At 38.9% G+C, this 18,600-nt stretch overlaps 1 protein-coding gene across 1 annotated transcript; it reads left to right on the forward strand.

The window, feature by feature from the left end:
- The first annotated feature begins 1,354 nt into the window (after positions 1–1,354).
- On the forward strand, positions 1,355–18,576 carry ccdc50a (coiled-coil domain containing 50a). Its single transcript, XM_081606367.1, has 12 exons — positions 1,355–1,685; positions 5,402–5,464; positions 7,837–7,966; positions 9,816–9,906; positions 10,313–10,418; positions 13,058–13,918; positions 14,533–14,681; positions 14,854–14,901; positions 15,202–15,339; positions 16,125–16,207; positions 16,302–16,411; positions 16,627–18,576. Exons 1-12 carry the CDS (start codon positions 1,631–1,633, stop codon positions 16,644–16,646), a joined length of 1,854 nt encoding a protein of 617 aa, XP_081462493.1. The 5' UTR covers positions 1,355–1,630; the 3' UTR covers positions 16,647–18,576.
- The last annotated feature ends 24 nt before the right edge of the window (positions 18,577–18,600 follow it).

An 18,600-nucleotide genomic window follows, 5' to 3' on the forward strand; every position in this document is an offset into this window, starting at 1 on the left:
GTTTTTAATTTCCTTTATATCTGTTCATTTGTTTTATGTTTTGTGATTGTGTTTGTTATTTTTTGCCTGTTTAGTTTCTGTCAAGATTTTTTTTTATCACATTATTATACATCGCAGTTTGGTCAAGTGTGTCACTCTGATTGTTTACCATCTTAGTGTTTGATTTCTTTTGCTCGTACATAATATATCAAAGTGCTCCATCCACATTTAAATCCTATTTTTTTCTGTTTTCATAACATTGTACTAGAATCAGTGTAAAAATATAATTATGATTTCATGAAAAATGATCAGCTACAACTTAATAACCATATTAATAATTATGACATTAATAACAAAGATAAGCACTTTAATATAGTCCTATAAGCTAAGATTTATTTTGTTTGTGAACTTGGTCAGTGACATGTAAGGCCAGTTGTTGATCAATCAATCAGTCAATCAATTTATTCGATTGAGCAAATTTCATCATTAATTCACAAATACAAATACTAACGAAAAAGGGAGCAGGAAGAAGAAAAGGTTTCGTAATTACCATACTCATTGGTGCAAAAACAAATCTATCGGACAACTGGGTAGCAACTGGTTACATTTACTCAGTTGCATGTGTGTGAGTAATGTTTTTGAAAAAATGTTTCACTACACTATGCTTTTTACTTTTATTCGAGCAATATTATTATGGTTGAAATTCCTGGCTACTCTATGATTATTTACACATATAAATAAAGAAACAAAAATGCTAGTCACAGATGCAAACTTACAGTTAATGTTAAAGTGAGTATTCTTGTTTGATTACTATTGCTTTATTGCTTTAATGTTATTTATTATCTGCTGAGCCTTTTCTGACCGTTTGGAGGCCAAGTGACTACAGTAAACAGTAGATTTTGTCATGAAAGTACTTACAAGTTTTTTATACATATAGAATAGATTTTGCTTTGGAAAAGCCTGTAATTGTGTTATAATGCAATTTGAATTATTTTTACTTCTTTAAAATACCAGAACTGAGCTGTATATTTTGCTTTGTATAAATCCATCATTTTAAAAATATTTAATAAGATGTGAGTCTTATTAAATAAGACTCACATCTTAGCCTTTTTTTTCTTTTTCTTTTTTTTTTTACCAAGTGTTTTCACTCTAATTTGAGTAATGGCTACATTCTACTTTCACTTGAATAAAAATATATTAAAGTACTAAATTTTGGTAGGAAAATACCATACATGAAAGACAATAACTTACAAGTTTTCTTGAATATATAAGCTTGTATGCGTGTGGTGGTAGAAGAAAGGGCTTGTCCAGAGATTCATGCAAGAACTGCCAATAAATTGCACTATTGGAAGCCTAAGCTTTTATTTTGAAATCTCTACTCCGGAAGTGCAGTGGCTCTCGTTGGCTTGGTGGTCAGGGTGTCGGAAGCGTCCACGGTCAGGCGCGGAGGGAGGGACGCTCGGCGGAAATCTGACACCCTAGCTCCTGAGCAGCGACGTATCGGCGGAGGGTGGTGACCGAAACTAATCAAAACAGCAGTCCACCACCTGGACCATCAATCCGGGATTTACGAGCAAAGGCGATCAATCACCGGACTGCCGTTAACCTTCGAAAGTCAGCGGGTTTTTTTTGACTTCTTACCGGTGACGACATGGCTGAATGTAACGTTAGCATCGACCAGAAAAAACTACCTGGAGTGAAAGAAGGTAACGTCAATAACACGTTTCTCAAATACACGCGAAACTAGCTAGCGGATGGATGATACCATCTGAGAGATAACGTTAAACCAGTAAATGCAGGCGGTTGTTTCCAAATGCTTTGGCAGTAATGAGAGCTAACGGATGCTAGCATATTAAGCAGTATTGAATATACTGGACTCGCATATAGACACCACCATCCTTAGCCAAATCTGCAGGTGTCGTGTGTATATATATATATATATATATATATATATATATATATATTGTGTCCTCGTTTTCTCAGTCATTGGGCTAAAGTAACATTTCTTAAATGTGAATATGAATATGCCTCTGTAACAGTGGCGTTTCTCTGGTCAGCTGACACGAGGCCGATCACATGGAGTTGTTGTCTGATTATTTTGGTATGTTGCTCAGCCAGAGCTCTGAAGACGAGCTCAGTTATGACACATTGACTTAACCCTGTTGTGTTTTGGCTGTGAACATTTGTCTTTACTCTAATATGTTTACATCACTTTGTCAAACATAGCAAACAGGCGCGAAACGACGTCCTTCTATTGCTACTGATGCCAGCTGTGTATCGCCACTGGGTGTGTGTTGTGCTTAAACGACCCATGCTTGTCGGTATGAAGCAGCTGCTCAGCACCATGCTTGTTATTCTGGTCAGAGGGAGAAGAAACCTGCGTTTCCACTGCTCAGTCATGTCTGCAGAGGCAAATATGCAGAGAGCAGTCGGAGAAGTTGTGAATCAGGCCTGAGATTTTTTTCACAACCTTGATTAAGGTTCAATAACCTTTACTAAAAAAAAAACAGCACAATATTATCAAACTACAGTTAATATGTCGCATACACAAATTACCCAAGTGTGTGGGATTTTTTAAATAATACAGAAAAGCAAGTTATTCTTGCTGCTACTAAAATCAAGTGACACGCTGGTTTATACAATTGTATTATTGATATTTATCATGTTTATTGTTATTTTTGCTACATCTTTAGTTTCCCCATGGCTGCTTGTGTTTTGAGGGATTGGAAATATTTCCGTAAAGCTGTAGTGAACTTCCTTCATCCAGCTGACTGGAAGTGCACAGCAACATATTGGAGAGAGACGGGGCTGCTCTACCGTATGCTTCACAAAGCTGGATGAAATTCTGGCTATTAGTGTGCTATGGTGTGGCAATTAAATTATTTTAAGCCATACAAATGGTAGGAAGGGGAATATTTCTATGAAAAGAATAGCTCTAATAACGGTAACTTATGACTATCTTATATTCCCTTACATGGTGTAAAAAAGAGACTTTTTAAGAAGGTGTCCACTTAACCTAATCAGGAGTTGAGTTTGTTTAATCTATTGCCTTATAAAATCTCTGTATACAATACTCCTCTGATTTCCAACCATATGTGTCTAAATGAGCCTTAACCTCAGCTGTAAACTTCAATACTTCTGGCCCTAGGAGATGGGTGTTGTAAACACCGTTTTCCAAAGTGTTGCTCTTTGCAATTGTTCCACAAACCCTAATTTAGTCTTAAAACTGCAGTTAAGGTAAGGACAAATGAGCAACAAAACATTTAGGGTTCTTTGGTTAAGAGGATTAAGCATATGGTCATGTCTGTGCTCTGTTAATCAAATTCCAGACTGGCAGGAGTCAGTGTGGGGATTTATGGAGTTCATTGCCTTCTCTTGTCATCGTTTAGCCATCTACTACATCTGATTCTCGCCTGATTTTTTATTTATTTTTTGCTGCAGAGCAGTCCTTACTAAAGAGAGAGATGCAGAGTCGAGAACAACTTCCTGTAGCATGACACCATTGCTAAATGTTGCATTGGCGAAGGGTGACGTTTAGTTTTTCCAACAGAGGCAAAAGTAATTTGCTTCAGCCCGGATCAACAATTAGTTGCAGTTTTAATCCTCCGGTTTTGCTCTCCTACGCAGGAAACTTTCTGCATCTGGAGATGAGTTTGTCCCAGACCTTAAAATAAATTGAGAAAAGAAAATCTGGTGGGCTCATTTCAGAATGCTTGAGATGGATGTGAGGGACTGCTGGGTGTTTTCTCTGTGGAAAGCACCCATTCTACAAACGGAATTGTTTTCTGGAGGATTCCTCAACCACACTGGTACTGTCAGTAGTTGTGCTGAAACTAGATATGCAAATACTGCTGTAGGTTTGCATTCAGTGGAAAATGATCAGTGATTGTTGTCAGATTTGATGCCATCAAGGTGGTGCTTATACAGAAATTATACTGAGCAATTTAAAATGGTAAAACATCTAGATTTTGTGTAATATTTTCTGTATTTTCATTTGTTGTGTAGTGATACATGGAGCTGGGCAACAGTTTTTATTTTCTTAATCAGCTGCTCTGTAAAATAGCTGTTTGCTCTTTTTGGCTTTTTCCTAGCATGAAGAAAAGAGACAGAATTATATTTAAAATGTTTAGATCCTTTCTTTGGTCTAAGTGCAAATGGTAGTTCCTGTTTTATGGTTTCATTTCTTCTTCACACAGCATGATGGCCCTATTTATAAGACTGAGAAACATAGTTTGGCTTTGCATCTTTGTTCAGATATAAAACATGAGAAAAAATAACTTTAGATGCACTAATCAATCGGTCAGAGATCAGAATGACTGAGTTTCCTCTTGGTGAAGTGTGCTTGCTAAACAGGTCGAGGCTTAAATTCATTAAAGGCTTCAAAACTAAAAAAATGAATTACCATTGTTTTATTAAAGCATCAACTAATTGTACTTAATAAAATACATTTTGATGCATAAACTGTTAAAAAAATTACATCTTTATTATTTGTTACACTAAAACTCTTCCTCCATCAAGAAACCAGCAGCAGATATTTTCTTTTGTATATTATGGTCTTTTTTTAAAAAAAAGCTGAATCAGCAGGTCAGATGAAGAAGGAAATTGGTATTTCCAGGAAAACCTCTTCTGTGCGTCTCTGTGTATTATTTTCTTTAATATTTAAAGCTGAATCAGTCAACTATCCCAGATGCCAACCCATCCTTAGTCTTTGCAATTCTGGTTACCCAAATCAGATTTTTTTTGTTAGAAAATTGTTTAGTTCAGTTCAGAAATGTTTTATTTATCCCAAAGGATAATTAAATTAAATCGAACTTAACTCATATCATGTTTCTTCAAAGTTCTGTGGTGAATGATGTTGTAGGCAGAAAGGATCTGCTGTAGCAGTCTGTCTCACAATGATTCAGAAAGATCTCTAAACAAAGACTGTTGCTGGATACAACAACAGCCAACAGCTCAGTTTCTGGGCAGCTGAGATTATATCATGTCCCAGCTGACACAATGAGTTGGCAAGCGATGCTAATCCACCTCATTTGCTTTTGCCACTTTTTAAATCTCTCTGTCTCTAGGTTTAGAAAGCCAGGCAGAGTTTGAGTTTGGTATTTGATACTTGTCTGTTATAACCGCTGGGATACAATACACTTTTTGTCTAAAAATTTATTGATTCCAAATTATTCGTAAATCGTGTTCTTACCAAGCTGTCCAGACCGTATTGGATTTTATTTACTTGTCTCATATAAAAATCAGCAAACTAAATGAACTGTTTGTTGTTAGCAGATGAACGGGGTGCCACTGTAAATATGTGAAAAACATGTCATTCTTAATGTTATATCATTCAGTTATTAAAATTCAAAATGATATTTTAAGAACTGAAGTAGATTTTAATATATTGTGTTTTGTTTTTCTGTTTTTCTCCCCTGCTCAGTATGCAAAGATTTTGCTGTGCTGGAAGACCACTCCCTGGCCTACAACCTCCAGGAACAAGAAAGTAAGACAGCACAGTTCAGACATGCTTTGTTTCTGTCTCTGAATCCTCATATGCTGACCTCATAAGACTACTGCCTATTTCAACTAAATGTGTCTTCAGTAGAGATGGACAGTATCATGTTATCATCTGGGTTTCTGCTTTTAGTCACAAAACATGATTGAACAGTTACTTTGTTTTTTTTTTAATAATACAGCTGCATAGTATTCCATGAGTGCATACTGCACTCATGGAATTGGGCTGGTGAAACGGTATGTTTGGTAATGGGTGTGTGTTATTTTTAGTGCAACATTTGGGTTTTATGAGGCTTTGACTGTATGCTGTGGTGGACTCATTGCTAAGTGTGTTGAAAATTTGTCAATTTTTTTACATATACCAGAAATAAGTTTTTCCAAATTGGAATGAGAATGTAAGTTTATTTGGCTGATTACCAATCTGCTTAAAAAAAGAGAAAACTTTAAAAAATACCTGTAAAGATTAATCAAATATGCTGATTATTATTTTTTTTATTATGCTGCCTTCTTCATCTCTTTGAAATGAAAGATAAAAGCTTCTTTTGATGTGGGGCATTTCCAAAACTCACCATGCTCCATGATGTCGCCCCATTTGTAGAACAAATTTAAAATTAAACTGCAGCGTCAGTGGATGAATCCCCCATTAAACTAACATAAAATCAAATTCTCCTGCACAGTTAACCGAGCTAATGGTGCAGAGTGTTTGCAGTTGCTTTGGAGCCTTATCTTATTTGTAGGACAAAGGCGGTCTGGTTTGAATCTGCCATATTGTAAGAACGGGGTGTGTGTGTGTCAGTCCCCATATGCTCCATTAGCTCTGTTTGTGGGACTTTTATTGCATAATAAGGGAAGAAAAAAGCTGTATGTCATCTTGAAGAATTTGTTCCCCGGCTGCTGATTTAAAAAAAAAAAATAATAATTTATCTTTAGATAAATCACATCATGTATTTCTTTAGAAGTTGCTTTTTTTATCTTGATGTTTATTGGTTTGATCTGCCTCCTGCTGAGTTTCCCTGAAAGACTTTTCCTGTCGAGATGGACAGACAAATCTAAATTCCCTAATCAGTCTAGATTTAAAGAACATCTTTACATATTCTGGCGGCACTTATTTGTTGATTTTTAAAAACGTCATTGCTCAGATTAGTTTTTTTTTAAACATGGTGCTAGTTTCTGTTTACATGGTGAAAAACAGTACATGCTAAACAATGGGCTTTTTTTTAAATCGGTGTCATCAATATGACACTTGATATCACTATAACAAAGTTAATTATGCACTAAAGCTGACCAGATGTGACCTAACTCAACTCAGAGCCTGTGTTGGAGAGAATCACTTTGTGTTTCCTATTTAAATCCATGGTGATCGCCAGCTAAACATCTTTGTGCCACTACTGATCTCGTCATTTCACCTTTGACCCTGAAGAAGAAGACTGGCTAATGTCACATGCTAGTCCACTTAATGTGCAAAGAAACATTTTTTTTAAACAGATGGTTGTCACCATCTCATCAAATTCTATTCAGCATCTGGTTTTATTTTCATTTCAAATGTTGCGCATGCACTTAAGCATCCCGTTGTCAGATGGAAATAATTTCCGCCTGGCTCCGTCAGCGTTTGGAATTTGTTCTCTTCATTAAAGCTTAGCTCAAGTGTTGACTCATCTCAGATTTAAGTGAGGTCTTTTCAAAGTTTGTGTTTTCATTCCTCCTCCCTTCAAAAGATGAATGGATGGCAGACAGAATGACGTGTAAACCTCACTCTTGTCTAAGGTTGTGACATCAACTATCCCCTTAAACAGTTTCCATAAGGGTTCAAGTCATCAAAACCTCTCAAAGAAAAAATCAATGTTAGCCCTTTGACCCTTCATCACTTTGGCACAGCCATGACTCAGTTTCCTCTTTCGATCCCAGCTGCGTAGGACAAAAACTTATAGGAGCTTCTCTCTGTTAAGTCGCCAAATGGGATTTGGTCCTTTTCGCTCAAAGCTGGCAGCACATCAATAACTGGGTGAAACGGAGCCGAGCGAGTGACTGATGCTCTCCATGCCTGCAAAGTGCAGCGAGTGCGTCAGCAAAGCAGGATTTATCATCTGGTACGGCCACAGTGTGCCATCGTGTAACCTTGGATAGACGCCTCAGCTGCAAACCTTCATTTCTCAATGAATCGAGTTGTGCTTTTTTTTTTTTTTTTTTTCCCATTACATGAGACCCAAACGTGTCTGCTGCCCCAAGCGTTTATCTTGTCTTCTGTAGACGGTCTTCACAACCCAACAGCTCGTTGGATAGGAAAACGCATAAAGAAGTATGTCTTCACTTTGTGTGTACGCAGTTCTCTTCAGAGAAGTGCTTGTCTTTTTGTGTCTGCAGTCGAAAGTCACTTGGCTTCCAACGTCCATAAGAGCCGCCTGGTGCAGAAGGACCTGCAGGTGGCCAAGAAGCTGCAGGAGGAGGAGGACGAGATAGCCAAGATTCAGAACCAGAAACAGAACAGCGACATGTGTGTATCTTAGATACGCCTACACCCACACACTAGTTAAACAAAACGCCTGTAAATTACAGCAGCAGTATCTATTTGGGTGCAGCTGCAAAAGCTTTTTTTTTTTTTTTTTTACCCTGTGAGCTTTTTGAAGTTTGTAGCTCATCCTTCTTATTTTGGCAATGAATGTCCCATTCCTGAATAGCATTTATAAGGTGATAAAGGGGAAGGCTTTGCACATTTGTTTATGAAATAGTGCCTGAGATATTACTGCATAATGAAATCATCAACTCCAATATATTTTTCTTCATCTTTGCCAAACAAAAGTAAATTTTATCTCATAGTTGGTGGTAGTGGGTTTTTTGTCACATTTGTACTTATCAGCAAACCCAAACAATACACACACACACACACACACATACAATCTGCCTTCTGCTTTCAGAATTATCAAATATCATCTTGGTTTGCAAATCTTAAAACATTTTTCTTAAACACTAATAGTGTTCATAAGAACACAAATAGTGAGACAAACGGAGAATTACCAGAGATGTTACAACCCAATGCATTGTGGGATTGATGGGGAGGGGCCATCCATCAGTCTGATAAACAGTTAAAGAGAGAGACGTTGACAGACAAATAATAGAAAGAAAATGCCAAAGAAAGAGTCTTTGGCCTGTGATCATGATAAATGTAGGCTTTTAAGCAGATTGGATCTACATGCGCTTTCGGGCAAGGAGTGATCCCAACCCGCTTCTGCATTGTTTACAGTTTTGTTCTCTCTGTTGACGTTTTTGCCTTTGCCTGCAGACACAGAAGATGCATCAAATGTAGCTCTTTGTCATTTTCCGTGTGTTTGCATGTTTCACACATAGGATCTTTAACCCAGATTAATAATAAAACAGGACATTATCTTGGCTTAAATCTAACCTAAATCTGTTTACTGGTGTTCATTGATTAGAAATTTGCCAGATTCTGAGTTCAGTGCCACAGTCTTTAGTAGTAAGAAGACAATCAAATCTGTGATAACATCTGCTGGACGAGTTTCGAAACAAAATTGGAAAAATCAAAGTTTCAATTTGTACAATCACGGTGACACTGCTGACTCGGTGATGTCAGCGTATGAAGTGCTGTTTCAAACATGCATGGACTGTTCCAGTAAAGAGAGCACTGATCCTGCATCGTGTTGTTTACTGCCACATCATGCACTCCCACTCACAGGCCTCCAAGCAGGCATTCGCAGACTAACGCCAAAATCAGACACCTGGTTACTTTATATTAAGAAGCCACTAATGTTTTTTTTGGTTTTTTTTACCCTCCTGTTTATTGAGCTCAACTCGCTCTGCGTTAACATTCAGATTGGTTACAGGTTCAGCGCAGAGTAGAAAATCTGTGGTGTCTGCCCTTTAGTGACAGCTTTCCAGTCAGATGGTGTTGCCTACATGTTTTCAGAGGAGCGAGCCAAGGCAGCCTTCTGAGATCAACATCACAGAGAAGCTCCTGCCAAAAACTCCTCCAACATCTCTGGTTATTCTCCAGATTACACTTTACACCCAAGGATTGCTTTGAAGTATTTTATTAATAATATTCAGAAGTATTTCAGTGCTTATTAGCTGAATAATTATAGAGATTCTGAATCTCAGACATCAAAGCTTTTATAAGGAAAAAAAATTAAAACACACACAGAAATTCTTTACTGTATTTTATGGATGGATTATACGCATCTGAATAAAAACAACAAAAAAGAAAAATGTATTTTGATGTTCACTTGAAATATTTGAAGCGACCATAGCAACTTTGCTAGTGTCCTAACCTTTCTCTTTCTCGTTTTATTCTCTCTTGTTTTGTCTCACCGACTCTTCGGGAATCCTAGCGAGCGACAGGATGTGGAGATTGCACAGGAGATTCAGGAAGAACTGGTCCGACAGGCGGAGCAGCAGCGACAGCAGGAAGAGAAGGATGCCGTAAGAAACACACACTCTCACAGACAATGTTTAAAATATGCAAAGGCTACAGGCGTCGGCGCGGTTGCTCTAGGTTTGATTCCCGGGCTTGGGCCATTTGCAGCATGACTTCCCTCTCCTTCTTCACCCTTTTTGTCATCGTACTGTTTAATAAAATAAAATCTTTAATTAAGCTTTCATAAACAACTGTCATAAATTGTTCGACTCTAGTCGATTCATCCACTGTCCATGAAAGTGTCTGTAAATCTAAAAGACCATCAACAACACTGTTCCTCATTTTGATACTTGTAAAATATGGAGTGATGATTTGCTAACCCCCATAACGTATTGTTTCAGATCAAACACATTTGTTACAGATTATCCAGTTTTCTGTTCACTTTGGTCTGTGTTTGTTTTCTTTTTGCAGGCCATCGCTCGAAAGCTGCACGAGAAGGAGATGATGAAAGAGGAAAGGAGGAGACAGAAACAGATGGAAGCAAAATATGAGGAGGATTACTTTGAGGATCACGGAGGTGGGGAGCGCGCCGAACCTCATGTTGATATCTTGCTGTTTTCTTTTGATGCCTGTATGAGCTCATGTGGGACTATACGGGTAAAGATGTTTTTTTTTTTTTTTCAAAACGACTGTTTCCTTCCATTGCTGAAAACGTGAGAGGATTTGCCGTTGATTCATCGGGGTCCTTGAGATTGCTGCTGCTGACTGGAGGGAAAGATCTAGAATTAGACTCGTGGGAGAACAGAGTGCAGCCGCTGATGCAGAGGGATTTTTAGTGTGCTTGAATCGCAGCTTTAATGTGCTTTGTCTAATTATAAATGAGCAGAAGTGTTGGTGATTAAGAAATTCATTATAAGAACACCCCATGAATCCTTAAGTGATTTTTACACCTCGGAAACATAAGTTTTAGCTTTTAGTCACACGTCTATGAAATGGTGGCGAGCATCTTTGTGTGTCGCACATTGTTTTTCATTCCCATCCCACTAATATATGTGATTCATTTTACTGTAGCGCCATGTTTTTTTGATTGCATAAAAAGTCATTTTCTTTTCTGCGCTTTGTAAATTTCACCCCATGCTGACGGATTTTAATGAACATCTTTTCCAGTTTTCAAAATGAAGATTTCTTTGTAGAAAATAGCTCTTTGCATTTTAAGCATGCAGCGTCGAGGTCTGAGCACAACCTTGAAGTTTTTCGGTCGAGGGTGGGAATTTGGGTGTGCTTACTTTCTTTCTTTCTCCTCCTTCCTTTCCTCTCATCTGGCTGAATCTAGCAGGTCAAATAGACTCTGACATTCCCCCACCAAAACATTGAGATTTTTTTGGTTACCAGATAGTTTTGTCTCTCTTTTCTTAAGAAGTGTGTTGATCCTCAGGTTTCCTCAGCTGGCATATTTGTGACTCTCACTTCTCAACAAGGTGGCTGCTGAGTGCTTACGGCTTTGTGTAGACAAAGACACTGGCCTCTTTGTTGACATAAACAGGACAGGGCAAGTGTCTGCTGCCGCCGGTCTTTCTGCCCCCCCTCCATCCATGTTGTCCATCGTGTTGCCTGAGCTCCTTATGACGGTTGCAGCCGCTCTTACTGGCTCTCGTTATAATTTTTGTGGCAGCAGCGCTATGTTTGCCGTCCAGCCCTGCAAGTTACGCAACTACTCGCATTGTGAACTCCCTGCTGGGTTTCTGTGTTCACATAGCAGGTTAAGTGTGATCTTGCTGGAGGCTGCGGCTGCTCTTTTGTTTACTCTGTATCTCAACCTCTGTGGGAAAGACATCAGCAAGAAACTTGCAGGTTACAGGATTGTAACTTTGCGTAAATGTGTTGGTATACGAATCGTTCTTGACTGCAGCGGTGCTCTGCATGTTAGATTTCCATTAGAAATATTCAACTTGTGTCACAGTTGAATATTTCAGCTCTTTACTTTTTGATACCAGGCAGTGATAAAGTGAGTGTATTTCTGCAGATGGCAGTAGGATCACAAGGAACTCGATTAAATTTTTTTACCTATTTTTTTCCACATTCTGTCTCGTTATACTACCATGACAAAGTGACAGTTTTAACAAATATGTCAAAAAAATAATTTTATTAAATAAGAGTTGCGTACTGCAGCTTTAAGCTTAAGTTCACTTGAGATACAGAAATAGGAAATGATCAAACACACACAAAAGATCCCACTTCTGAATGACTCAAACAAAATTAAGGTTTTGGAGTGGCCTAGTTAAAGTTCAAGTTCAAGCTTAAATCTAATCGAGATGCTGTTTACGGATGAATTAAAACTATTCTGGTAACAAGAGGGAGTCGATATTCATAATAGTGATGTAAAACATTAATTCCCAGGTGCTGCAGATGCATGAAGGCAGACAGGAGATTACATTTTCTCTCAAAACTGTGCCTCATATTAGCATTTGTGCGAAACCAGTTTGTTTCTCATTTCCTCACAGGAAATGAGGGGCTCTTTGCTGTATTTGATCATCTCGGTGACCAGCTAGTTTCGGGTACGGAGGTCTCCACAGTTAGCATGTGGCTGAGGAAAACGGAGTATGGAGGAGACGTTTTTAAAATCCAAACGGAAAAGAATAAAATTTAAAACTCGTCTTGTCACCTATGAGCAGGCACCAGCTATTTCTGTTCCACCCTCTTTTTTTTTTCTTTTAGACAACTAAGTGGATGTGATTTGAGCAGGCTGTTAGATAACAGGAATTCCTTTGCAATGACTCTCATCTGAGCTTTTTTCATCTCCACTTGCTTCGTCTGTCACATGCTAACAGCCAGCAGACTGGTTTTCATTGAGGTGTTTTTCCAACTCTGATCAGAGGTGTTGTCCTGAACATTTGTTGTTGTTATAATTCCAGATTTCTTGTAGCATGAACAGGAAATGAGCTGCACAGTATTATGAAAGCATTATTTGAATACGTAACTAATATTTTTATTTTCTTGAATACACACACGAACTTTGAAACACGAAGCAAACGGTTCTGGGCATTTTGGGAGCATCTAACACCTACGTCCATAGCATGCTCTCTGTGTGCCTTGACCATCCCTCTCCTCACAGGTGCTGCGTTTACCTGCATGCTTAACAGCAGCCTTGGCCCATAGCTTCATGTTTGTTGTTGTTTTTTTCTCACCATTCCCCCCCCCCTCCTCGTCCTTCATCAGAGCCAAGATCCGCCAATGTGGACAAACGAACCCGTCAGACGTCTCAATCTCCAGACCTACATGGTTCGTACTCTCCTTCGCGCTCAAACAGAAAACACTCTCCAGATTATTATTCTGCCGAGGCTAAAAGGAGCCGGTACCCAAAGCAGGACTCTGCTGCACTTCGTGGTCACTCCAGATACCCAGAGCACGTGGAGGCAGAGCGAGGCCGTAGCAAGCACGCAGATCCGTATCCAGAGCACCTACTGCCATCTAGAGGCAAGCATGGGGACAGGTACCCAGAGTTTGAGCCTTCATACACTGGCAGAGCCAGGGAGCAGGGACAAATGGAAGTCGAAGGAGTGATGAGGAGGAAGGAAAAACCAGCCAGACCACCGCCTCCACATATTACTGTAGAAAGAGACAAGGACAGGGAGAAAGACAGGCAGAGACATGATAGGGACAGGGACTATAAAATAGAGAGGCATATGGAGGAGTACACAAGAGGAAGGGAGCTGGATGCCAGGCAGAGGAGAGAACGGGAAAAATCCAGAGACAGAATACCAAGCGATGACAGGGACGGACACAGACAAAAGGACAGACAACGAGCCAGGAGCAGGGACCGAGGACTCGATCTGGACTCTTTGGAGTCAGGATACAGCAGGGACAGGCCAAGAGACAAGAGGGGCTCCTGGGAGGAGGAAGAAGATGATGGTGGCAGGAAGGCCAGGAGCTGGCAGCGCATCCACTCCAGCCCCATCGAAGTGTTTGACGTGTTTGCAAACGGCGAGGCTCAAGGAGGAGCCAGGGAGATCCGGGACCTCCGGCAGCTTGAGTCTCCTGGAAGGGAGCACAGTCACAGCCACCTCAGCAGAGAGACAGGTACCACCGGAGCCCTCCTGGGCCTGTTGGCCGTTTGTGTGGTTGCTGCCCTTGCTTTCCACTGTAAAAATCTCCGGTGGTGGGTTGATCTAACAGACTAATCACTAATGGCTCTGATCAGAAGATGATGGTTTAGATGTTTCTCTCTGCTTCCGTGTTGTGGGATTTTCTCTTTCTGCCATCATTTCCTGGTTTGTGATATTGAGTCTGGGTGTTATTTATGTTCTGCAGGTTTCATGAACTGGAACGGTTTGGCATTAACAACGGGCTGCAGGGCTGCTCAGCTGGATGTAATAGTAACCAAATTAGGAGAAACTACTAAACAAAACGTAATGATACACACCAGTAAAGAGACTGCAGCCCTTTGAAAGATGCCTCATGACAACATACGAATAGCTTCTGACCAATTCAATATTTTGTAATCAGTTGATCAGAAAACCTATTTTCATAATTGGATAAACCTCTCTCTCTATAATCACAAGAAGCATTTCCAATCGTTCTTCATTGATTGTGCAGAAACGAGCAGTAGTATTCTCACCGGTTCTTGGTTTCTCAGGGTTCTGGCACAGACCAACCATTTCATGGGTTTGCTCATAGCTCCGTTGCTCCTACAGGCCATGTTGACAAAGGAAGTGGCTCAGTTATCCCAGAAACCGAGTACGGGTTGACCGAAGCCACAAAGGGGTTGACAAACCTTGACCTTCGGGAGCAAGAGCTGAAGGACATGGAGGTCGCAAGAAGACTTCAGGAGGAGGAGCTCAAGGTGAGAACACTTTGAATTGTCTTGTTGCTTAAATACTCTACAAATAAACTTGCCTTGCCACAAACTGCAGGCACACCCTGTAATTGCTTTCCCCAAGTCTGGTACGCTTTTTTCTTTTTTTCACTCATTTATTTTTATCCTAATGCAAGTTTTTAAATGTTTCTTGTTTCAGCGAATGAGCAACATGCAGGAGCGTGCAGCTCAGGTGGCAAAAGATGAGGCAAGTTTTTATAAGGTCTTGTTTTTCATCTTTTTGATATATATATATTTTTTGTTTTTGTCCTCAGTTCAGTGAGCTCCGACTAATTCAGAGGAAAACCTGAGTTTTAAATTCATGCTTAAGCCATTGATTTAAAGACAAATATTTCAGTAATTAATGTCCTGCTACAGTAATTAGTCTCCTCATTTTTAGATTTTTTTTTAAGGTGAGAACATTATTTCAGCTGAATGCACATGAAATCCTTTTGGACATGGATCCTTGTCGTTCGTTTGCTATCGTTATGTTTTGTCGATCTGACAGGAAATTGCTCGATCCTTGATGGAAAAGGAGAAGAAGGAGTACAGAAAGAACCGAGAACGTGAGAAAGAGAAGGAACGAGAGAGGATGGCCATGGAGAAGATGGCCGTGGAGAGAAAACGACCAGAGGGAAACTACAAGGTAACCCCCAGTGGCCACACCGTCCACTTCTGTTCAGTTGTACAGCGCCGCTTCACGACATAACAGACTTTAATTCAATTTCATTCATTTTATTTATGTATCACCAATTCACAACAAATGTCGCTCCAAGGCACTTTACAAAAAATAGTTTCAATTTAATCATACATGCATTCCAGTTAATCATAGTTTTTGAACAGTACTCTGGTTTTTAATTATTGAAAGTTGTTTAAAAAGTTTGTATTTACAGAATTCATTGACTGCAGCATTGGACGATCACATAACTACAATCACTTGTTGACTTGACAATAAAAGCGAAAAGATGTTTCAGTTTTCTTTTGTACAGGTCTAACTCCATTGAACCACTACAACCAATTATTTATTTTCTTACCAACTTATTATTAACTAATATTTTATTACATAATTTCTTTATCTGTAAATTTGTATAAATGTATGTATTGATGGAGGGGAGAGTTTACTGAAATGTATTAATTATTTGTGTACTTATTGATCTATTTTGTTGGGGGGGGGGGTTTCATTGACTTGCCAAATCTTTTTTTTTTTTTACATTTTTACTGCCTGAATTAAAATGACTTGTATTTATGTATTGCCTTGCTTACATTTACTTACTGACTTATTTACTTATATAACTGTATAACTGCTCTTCCTATATAACTTTTTAATTATCCTATTTGTTTGACTTACCTAGTGGATTGTTGGATTGTTTCATTTATGTACTGTTTTACAGACTTATTCATTTATTGACTTATTTATTTGTCCGCTCACAGTCAAGTTCGGAGGAAGCTGCCTGGCCCAGAACGAGAGAGGAGTATGAATATAGACAGAGAAACGACAACAACAGACCTGTCCGGTACAAAACCCATTTAACAACCAGTAGTTTTACTCCAGTAAATCAGATTCTGTTGTTTGTGCGTCAGATGACTGATGTGTCTCTGTCGTCTCAGGCCTCCTCAGCCTCGTACTCATGATTATGAGAATGTTAGCTCGGTGTACGGCTACTCGGACCACCATGCTGCCTCTCGCCCTCCACAAAGACCTGAAGCAGCTTATAGAGGTACTTCATAGTGTTCTTAAATAATCAGAAATTTTTACACTGGCATTTTTCTTTTTTTTTTTTTTTTTGATTCGTCAGTAAATTCTTGTTTTAGTTATGTTAAATTTTTTCAAAATTATTGGATGCTTGGATAAGCAGTAGAAACAAAATGCACAGAGAGAAGTGACCTGATCAACCAACACAAAGAATCCTAATAAATATCTGTTGTTTTTCAGGTGCCTATCAGAAGCGGTGACTCGAGATCTGTACCTTATCCAAACATGCTGTCAACCATCCATCTTTTTCTTTGTGTTTTCATTTTTAAAAAAATATATTTATTTATCTTTTTTTGACCACTCACCTTTTCTTTCGCCAAAAGCTTTGGAACAATCTTTGTGTTTAGACTTGGGATTCTTTTGTATTCCTTTCTTTTTTAAACCCATGAACCCGAGTTGTTGGTCGACGAGTGTTGGAACAACATTTTTATTGTATATTTTTTTTTGTATTTTCTATTTGTTAATAATGACGTCAGCACTAGCCAAAGGAGCAGTCTAGCCACAAAAATCTCCCATAATTCTAAGGTGTTTTAAAGGACCTGGCTTTTTACTTGCTCTGGTCATTGCGTGCTGACGTTTGTTTTACTCTGGATTGTGCCATCATCGTCATCATCATCATCTTCAAGGCTTTACGCCTCTTCTGGGCGGACGTGCTGGAGCCATGTAGTTTCTTCATGTGGGACATGTCGGTCTGCTCCAGCTGCTACAGTGTCTTGTATATCAACATGGCAGCTGCTTTTTACATCTGTGCTGTTCAATAGACAGACTCTCTCTATGTGCCACGCAGCCCGTGACTTTTAGGGGGTTTATTCTCTTGCTCTTATTTTAGAAAAATAGAAACAGGCCTTTAACGGGGTGCTGTTAGCTCTGGCTTTGCTTTGTGTTTTATTTTGTTCCAGCTAGCGCGGTAACAACCCATTAAATGACTCCTGGCTGTTCTTTCCTGCTTTTCAGAGGCATCGTTTGTCCTCTGTACCTTCAAACTGAACGTAGTATGACTGTAAATGAATCACTGTTTCTCTGTGCATGCTTACTGAGACAGTACATGCATTTCAGCTGTATATGAAATAATCCGGCTCTTACTTAATAATCAGAAAGGGCTAAAGCCACAAAAAGCCAATAATGTTCTCTGTGAATAAAGAAAATATCTACTTGTTCATACCCTCTGTATGAAAGGACTTTTCTGCCACTTTTTCATATCTCCAAACTGAAACTGAGATGCATGTACGTTGCTTGTCTGTCGAAGCTGAACTTGAGCTTACCACACTTGCTTGTGGTAAGCAAGTATGTGTGCTTACCACATACAGGTGGTATGTTTGGTTTTCTTTTTTTTTATGCTGATGTGTCGTCAAATATGTGAAATGATTGTGTAAAATTCTAGATTACTTTTGATTTTTGTGCTGTACCAGTTATATATGTTCACAAAGGGACCTTTCTATTTATTTTTATACAAAATTTTGACTTTCCTGCCATTGTTTCTCATGCTCAAGCTTTTCCTGACGTCACTTCCAGGTTTTTGTCTTTGGTTCAAAGGCAGACATCCCTTCCTGTTCAGAATTAAGATAACAATTACACAGCACAGCACAAGTTCATCTTAATGAAGAGAAGTCCTGCTGAAAGATTGACTATTTTCTGGTTGTTGTTTTTTTTGTTTTGTTTGTTTTTTTAGTAAAGGAAAGAAAAACGAAGAGCACATTTATTCTTTATAGTTTAGGGAAATTAATATAATGGCAATCTGTTTTTTTTTTTTTTTGAATACTCAGTGCTGCTTCTGAACTCCTATGTTGTCATAAATGTTGCAGAAATAGAAAACTGGCTTCCAAAACGAGTTTTCCTGCTGCAGACAGAAATGTGGCAGGTTTTTTTTTTGTTTTTTTTAAATCTAAGTATGCCGTTTGCGTTGCTGGAGACAAACGTGAAGGTGTTGAATTGAACTTTGTGCTAACTGTTGACTGAATGAGATGTGTGCCATATGTTATTACTTTTCAGGGACTTAAAATGGTTGAGAAATTGTAAAGCTGTAGCAGAGTGTCCATTTCCTTTATAAATGGGACTTATATTGTATTATTTGAAGAGAGCACCACCTTGTGGGCGCCTCAGTGATTGGGGATTAAAAAGTGATTTAACTGATCAGTTTGAGTCCTTGTGTTTATT

This window comes from Poecilia reticulata, chromosome 4 (assembly GCF_904066995.2).
Source record: "Poecilia reticulata chromosome 4, P_reticulata-male-v2, whole genome shotgun sequence".
Classification (NCBI taxonomy): Eukaryota; Metazoa; Chordata; class Actinopteri; order Cyprinodontiformes; family Poeciliidae; genus Poecilia; species Poecilia reticulata.